Source organism: Dermochelys coriacea, chromosome 2, assembly GCF_009764565.3.
Source record: "Dermochelys coriacea isolate rDerCor1 chromosome 2, rDerCor1.pri.v4, whole genome shotgun sequence".
NCBI lineage: Eukaryota > Metazoa > Chordata > Testudines > Dermochelyidae > Dermochelys > Dermochelys coriacea.
This window is the reverse complement of record NC_050069.1, coordinates 181,287,485-181,295,393: the sequence shown is the minus strand read 5'-3', so window position 1 is coordinate 181,295,393 and position 7,909 is coordinate 181,287,485. Positions and strand designations below refer to the sequence as shown.

The following is a 7,909-nucleotide window of genomic DNA, read 5'->3' as shown; positions in this document are numbered from 1 at the left end:
ACCTACCACCTTTAGTTTTATCCCAAAAAGAATGCAAAACATTTTGTTTCTGCTATATTGAAATAGTTTAAAAGTACAGAAATCATAAAATTGATAAATTATCTACCACATTACCTCTGCCATTATAAATAGATACCTTTATTCACTATGTGCAATATGGCTGTTGTAACCATATAATTTCAATTTTGTGATTCATGTGTTCTCATCCTTAATGATGTGTACATGTAGGGTTTTTGCACTTAAGATAAAAGGTTGTATTTATAGGAATAAGCATCCATCAGGATTACTGTAACTTGGTTTTTATTAAAAAAAACTAATTACATACGTTTTCCAGTACATTTTTTTTTGAAGTACTGTATGTATCAAACATTGATGATGTACTTTATCACTGTTAATTTTCTTTGAAGAGCTGTCTAAAAAAGAAAATCACCCCAAAATGTATTGAAACTGGCTATATAGCCTCAAGATATTTAAACTTCCTAGCTTCTTACATGAGAGATTTAGTACTTTATGGCACAAGAAAAAAAACATACCATTAGCAGGTAATGCTTTGTCTGAATAAAATTCTTTTGGGGATGCCATAAACACAAAACTCAGATGAGGATTTATATAGTGATTAAGACTATTAGGAAGACTCACAGTTAAGTTAAAGTTACCAGGAGGATAAATCTCATTTTTAAAAAGGTTTTCATTGTTGACATTTATACTTTAACAGCTCTTCAAAGGAATAATCGTGCACACAACCTACAAACTTCTTGTCTCAGTGTAATGTACAACTAAAATTAAGATAAAACATGGAAGACCAATATCTTTACATTTAATCTTCTTTAGAAAAAGAAGAACTTAAAAAAAATTAGTAGTCCACTTGTGCTTAAAATATTCATATGCATGAAAAAGCCAAAAGGGAAAAAAATACACATTTTTGTACACCATGATCAAAAAGTTATTATAAATCTTTTGAAATTGCACTGTATTTAAAATACCCCCTAGATTCAGCTCCCTCTTCTATGTACAGCTGCTTATGCTGCCTGGCACAGTTCCTCTTGAGCCTAATTGCCAACCTGTGGAGGTCCTTCAGGGATAAGCGATGTGAAGAAGGTGGTGATGAAGGACCAAGCTGAAGCCATGAATCCAGGATGCTGCTCTGTATTGCCATCTTCACCTGCATCTTCTCCACTCTCTTCATCAATCCCATCATCCATAAGACGCTCCTTTTAAAACAGAATGGTCTAAATGGTTTAATTGCTTTAATAAAGAGGCAGAATATATTAATGAAAATATTTTCCTACATAGAGTAACCTTATTAACAGGGCAACTCCCTGTGAAGGATCTACTAGCATAAACATAAAACCCATTCAACAGTGGAGTAAGTAACTAGCAATTCTCTATTAAATACTATAGACGAAGATGAGGGCAGTATTGATCTGGTTTTTCATAATAAGGCTTTAATCATTAAACATTTAAAAACAAAAAACTCATTTCCTTTCTGCCCATCCCACGTATTAAGGTTACTTTTTTGTAAAAAAAAAATAAAAAGGGAAGTGCATTTCCATCCTCATTCCCTTCTGATTCAAGCTGAATTTTGTACTACTATTCAGTTACAAATACAGATTATCTGAAGGTGAGCGAATACAGGAAAACATGAAACATCCAAGTTGACATTCACTTACCATCTCCTCAAGGTCAGGGTTATTTACATTTTGTCCATCACGGTTCACTTCTGCATTGTTATTGGCTGCCTGTTGCTGGCCTCCCTCTTGCCTAAAGGGGAACCATCCAGCTTGGTGTCTATTTAATAAAATGAACAATTAAAAGCCTTGTCTCTCTAAATTGTAAAGCTGCTTATGAAATTTCTACAATGGGAAAATAACTGCTATCTACATGCCCAAGTCTCATTAAACTTACTTGCAGATGAAGAACAGATAATCAATTCTTCATCTTGATTAGACTGTTGGGGGAACACTGGAGTCTGAACATTATTTCTAAGTAACAAAACTAACTGAACCGATCCCCATTAACCCAAATATAGAATAAAATGCTTCTTAGAACAGCTAATACCTATGTTACTTTAAGTAAGCACTGAAAAATTCTGCTCACTGTAAGTTTTTTTTCCTACCTGCCTGTCCAAAATAAACACAACAACAACAACAAAAACCTTGATATTTTATTGATGTCAATGATCATGGTAATGTGCAAGTGAATATTTTGTTCCTGAGCTACTCAGTTTTAATGATGTTTCTGACAAGCAGTTTTAAGTCATTATAATTAAGGCTATCCTTGTGGGGGAAAAGCCTATTGAAAATTTAACCAACAACTGGTAGCATAATGACATAGCAGAATCAACCATATCTTAAGATGAGAATTCAAAAATCTTAAATGCAGATCTTTTCAAGTTTAATTCCTTAAAAATTACCTCTTGAAAGTAGCCCAAGATGAATGTGCTATGTAATCATTAAGTATTTCTGGCACTTTCCACTCCCATCCAGACCACACTAAATGCCTTCACCCTGGCTGAGATGGTATTTTTAAATTCATTAAACCTCAATGTCATTGTTAATGAAATTTGGTAGCAAAAGGCAGTAGCTTCCATTAAAAAAAAAAATCTGTATAGTAAAGCTTTTCTTTTCTGATATCTACAATCCCTGAATGTTGTATTCTGGAATGTCTTCACTGAGCCCATACAAGTTACTGGGAGCATTCAGTAATTATATCTGTGCTTAATTCAAAACTGAGTTCAGCTGTACAGTTCACCTTTAAGATCTCCAACCAGTAAAAATATGTAATTTACGCCAATGCATACCACATGCTTTTGAAATCAATTGAATGAAATTCACTTCTTCCTTCACTCACCTCTTAAGTTCTGTTCGCATAATTCTCTGTTTTCCCTGCAACAGTTGATAAATTGACATCACAATACCTAAAAAGCAGCATGTTCTAGGTGTGATGCCCATCAGTTCTTACAGGGAAAAAGGGAATCCAGAACTCAAGAATTCTATATTTTGAGACTACATCTGAACATCTGTTTGAAAGCCAAGTTTCTGTATGTGCCCTGTTAATGATTATTGTTAATTCTTCTCTTTTACAAATTCTTTCGAGTTCACCTTTAAATTGGAATTCTGTAAAGTGATCCAATTTCACACCTTTAAAAGTTAGCTTACGATAGTGATACACTGATAATCTAAACTACAGCTAGCTATTCATAACTGAATATTTTTTTTACTCACAAATAAACCAGTAGCATGGCTCCCATCACCATGATAAACCGACTGAAGGAAGAATAAAAGTATACAATGCTGAGGAGAATAGCTGCTCTAGAGAACGTGTACATCCAGTCTAACCAGTCTCGATTGAAGTCCTCCTCATTCACCACTGGACCTCCTTGTGCATTCATTTGAACATTCTGGTTTACAGGCCTGTTCTCCTGTGCTGCTACATTTGGCACTGCTGGGGGCTCATTTGCAGGAACATGCTCTGAATTTACAGGCTGCGTGACGGCCGATCTGACTGGCTCAGTGCTGGATGTCACCTGGGCTGAAACTGCAGCTTGACTGAAATTTAAAAATATGTTTTCTGAAAAACCAGCTTTGTATCAGAAGTAATAATATTTAAACCCAAGCTTCCTCCCAGCTCTTTTGTATAGAGAAAAATGCCAGCTGAAGCACCTAGGAAACTTGAGATCTTAACTACAGTATATAAAATATATGCCAAATTCCTCTTCTTTCTATAGTACCTCTGTACAGAGACCTGACAGCTTTCACTCATCTTTTCCCTTCATTTTATACTAAATATAAACATTATTCTGCAATAAGTTTAGATACATACAAGCAAAAAACCCCAAAATTAATTCAACTACATTTTCCCTCTTCTTCCAGAAAGAGAAGCACAGCATTAGTTTAAGTAAAAGCTCTTTACTTTTTGAGTAAAACATCAACTTTGGAAAACACGAAATTTCATCTTTAAGAACCTTTTTGTTATCAGGTAATAAGTAAGTCTTCACCAGGGTCTCAGATAATTGTGTGATCTAGCACAGAATCAAAGCTGCAGTATCTGGAACCACAAGGTGAAAGTAGGGGAGATTTGGCCTTTATTATAACCCTCTTCCCAGCTGAGGACACTGCTTCTGCTGGACAAAGACTGTGCCCACTCCATGCATTCAGTAGCAGAGATTATTAGAGTGACATGCGGCATTACCCCTGAGTCAGCAGTTGTGTGCTGTCACCATAATGTTCCAAGCCCCACCGCCAACTGAGTAAGGTGGGAGAGAGGAGATCTACTTCTGGGACCCAAATTCTCATTCAGCATGATGTACTGACATTCAACAGGGCTACTTCTTTTGCTTTTTGGCTTAAAAACCAATAGAATCCATTTTACTTGGCATGAGAGATTTTTTCTGGGTCTTGCTAACCTCTACTTGAAGATAAAAAAATTTTATTAATTGTGATTTGAGCCTTTTAATAGCTAACCCCATCTCACAGAAGTGTTGCCGGGGCAGTACAAGAGCCCAATGAGTCTAATGTTTGTATCACAAAAATTCCAAAGGTGAATGTTAATAAAGATACTTTTAAACAAACAGAAGAATTCCACTCTCAATGATAAAACTTTAAAAGGAATACATTTTTAGAAGCAGGCTAAATCATTTTTAATTTAATAGCCAAATTAAGTTAAGCGTAAAACAGTAAAACCAGATTAAAAAAAGAAGAGGCAAGGCACAGAAATTTCAGTCACACAAACAGCAGCTATCTAGTTTTTTTATGGCAGGTTGTCATTGTGGTAGGTGCACTAAGACAATACATGAAGTAACTTACTATTGCATGTAGTACTGGCGTGCGTACATTTGTTGCCACCATATCATCTGTAATGGGCTGAATGCAGGGTACATTGGAAATCCAGTAGAAACACCTTGACCTGGAAACTGGTTGCCTATGTTGCTACAGTGAATTAAAAAGCAAAAAAAAAAACAAAACAAAAAAAGCCACCATTCAGACTTTAGCTATTAATAATTACAAATATATTTATTATTCTAAAATATAGATTACACCGAGTATTTTTTTCTTCATTTGCTCCATGAGACAATTCAATATCAATAAAATTGCGAAGACATCCTTTGGATAAATACCTGATCGATCATACAAAGGGTATTATTGTGCAAAATGAAGAGCTCTTTGTCAGAGATAAAAGGTCCCCACAATTATGTGATCAATCCTCATTTGAATGTACCAACATTATTTCCATTCTAAAAAATATCTGTTGCATCTAGAAACTCTATCATTAACTACATTGACTAATGGGTTTGTGGCCAAATAATCATTGTTAGTTATTTCATTATTAGAAAACAAACTTCTTAAATCAGAACTGCTGATCAAACATTGTGTATATATATTATAGGGAGGTATTATCTGCATCAGAACCCACGTTCAGAACCTGCTACTACAAGGAACTATCAGCCTTTAAAGCCAGAAAGGACTAGGAGATCATATATTCTGAGCTCCTGCATATGACAGTCCACCAACACTACATGCACATTAAACCCAACAACTGAAATTAGACCGAAGTATTACAGTGAGACTGTTACGTGCCACAGGCAGAAAACAAAAGGGACTAAGATGCACGAATATCCAAGGCCCCTGCAATGGCAGGGAATTGATTAAAATGTACTTGAACTCTATTATAGCTTTCTCTTTTGGAAGCAATGATAGAAATATCACCATTCACAACCACAGAATCAGCAAGGATTGACTGGACATAGAAAACAAGCTACCCTCTCACCTACAGAAGTGGCCCCATTGCATCCTGGTTGCAAGACACTGGAAGAGCATGGTGGGTAATCTTACTCTAATACTGCTCATGCAGTCTCTTTTGTGGATAAAATAACTTTGTTCCCTAGGACAGTGGTCTCCAAAGCAGGGTGTGCACAAGACCATCCCTGGGGGTGTGCAGCAGGAGGAGCGCCGCTGACACGGCGGCAGCAGCACTCCTGGACCTTTGATTCTTTGGCAGCACGCCGGCGGCAGCTCGGCTCTCCCCGCTCCGTCTCAGGTGGCACGCCGGCGGCAGCTCTTTTTTTTTTGCGCTTCCCTAGAGCTGACCCTGGGGGTGCGTGATTTAAAAAGTTTGGAGACCACTGCCCTAGGGAACCTTTCCCATGCATTAAATTCACATGCAAAAAATAAAGAAACTCCTAAATGGAAAGTCCTAGATTCCAAATTCTTCCTAAAAAAACCTCTGGAGTTTCTTATAGCATCTTTCAATGGATTTTCAGGACAGTATTACAACATAAAGCAATAGTTTTAAAAAGTTTATTCATATTGCAATTAGCAACAGTAGAAAATGCTGCAAATATACGGCAGGCTACAATTCTGTCCTGGGTAGATCACTGGTTGGAAAAGCGTTACCAAGAGATCTCACTAGCCCACCCAGGTATTCAGATAGGCAAAGAAAGCCAAATGAGAGGAAGGAGGAGTGGAAGATGCTAAAACGTTTTTCTTCCCTAATATGAGAGGGAGAGTATCCAGGTGAACTGATCAGCTGCTAATCTGAGCGCAAGTCACCATGCAATTCCCTCACCCTACTACATAGCCCATCCGGTAGAATTGTATCAAGTTCTTTATACTATTATCTAATTTACCCAGAGTGAACAACAAAAAGCAAATACTGTAGAGAGATCAGAAATATATACAAATCCTCTCATTAACCGAATTATAGGGAACATTTGCACAAAACTGAAAATAGCTTGTGTGTTTCTTTACAAATTCCAGAAATTGAACTGGCAGGCTCTGTGACATCAGCAGGGTCAAGTTGGGCCTGTGACAATAGCTTAGCAAATCAGTCATTCTAAGGATGTCATCTTGTGTCCTGACAAATAAGCTGTCATGTAAGGGTAAAGTAAATGTTTACCTTTATGAGCGCAAAGATAAATTCCACATTTTTAAGATTGTGTCCACTGAGAATACAAACAAATGAAAACCGTATTTCTGAAAGGAGCATAAGCCATCAATATTTTTGAAGAAATTTTTCATCTTTGTTCACTGCCCAAAGCACTCAAGAAAGAGAGATGATCATATTATGAAAATATACAGAGTGGCATCTCCTTTTGAAATCCCATGTGAGATGAGTTTGGCATAGGAAGTAAACTTGGGAGAGTGTCATTACTCCCCGCTTCTTCATAAGAACGGCCCTACAGTAACAGAGACCAAAGGTCCATCCAGCCCAGTATCCCATCTTCTGACAGTGGCCAGTGCCAGGTGCCGCAGAGGGAATGAACAGAAGAGGTAATCATCAAGTGATCCATCCCCAGCTTCTGGCAAACAGAGGCGAGGGACACCATTCCTGCCCATCCTGGCTAATAGCCATTTATGGACCTATCCTCCATGAATTTATCAAGTTCTTTTTGGAACCCAGTTATGGTCTTGGCTTTCACAACATCCTTTGGCAAGGAGTTCCACAAGTTGACTGTGTGTTGTGTGTGAAGAAATACTCTCTTTTATTTGTTTTAAACCTGCTGCCTATTCATTTCATTTGGTGACCCCTATTTCTTGTGTTATAAGTAGTAGTAAAACACTTCCTTATCTACTTTCTCTACACCAGTCATGATTTTATAGACCTCAATCATATCTCCCCTTAACAGTCTCTTTTCCAAGCTGAAAATCTCTTATTAATCTCTCCTCATATCAAAGCTGTTCCATACCCCTAATCATTTTTGTTGCCCTTTTCTGAACCTTTTACAATTCCAATAAACAGATCTTTTTTGAGATGAAGCAACCACATCTGCACACAGTATTCAAGATGTGGGTGTACCATGGATTTATATAGAGGCAACATGATATTTTCTGTCCTATTATCTATCCCTGTCCTAATTATTCCCAGCATTCTGTTCGCTTTTTTGGCTGCCACTGCACATTGAGTGGATGTT

The 7,909-nt window shown here is 37.1% G+C and overlaps 1 protein-coding gene across 4 annotated transcripts in view; it reads right to left on the bottom strand.

Moving 5' to 3' along the window:
- Positions 1-283: 283 nt before the first annotated feature.
- The window catches only part of HERPUD2 (HERPUD family member 2), a 30,135-nt gene continuing 22,509 nt past the window's right edge, over positions 284-7,909 (bottom strand). For all 4 annotated transcript variants that reach the window (XM_038390212.2, XM_043508748.1, XM_038390213.2 and 1 more), the window contains 4 exons: positions 4,806-4,928; positions 3,225-3,548; positions 1,671-1,788; positions 284-1,211 (listed from right to left, as the gene is read on the bottom strand). In XM_038390212.2, the coding sequence (XP_038246140.1) occupies positions 1,050-1,211; positions 1,671-1,788; positions 3,225-3,548; positions 4,806-4,928 (727 nt within the window). In that variant the 3' untranslated portion in view covers positions 284-1,049. The remainder of the gene's footprint in view (positions 1,212-1,670; positions 1,789-3,224; positions 3,549-4,805; positions 4,929-7,909) is intronic.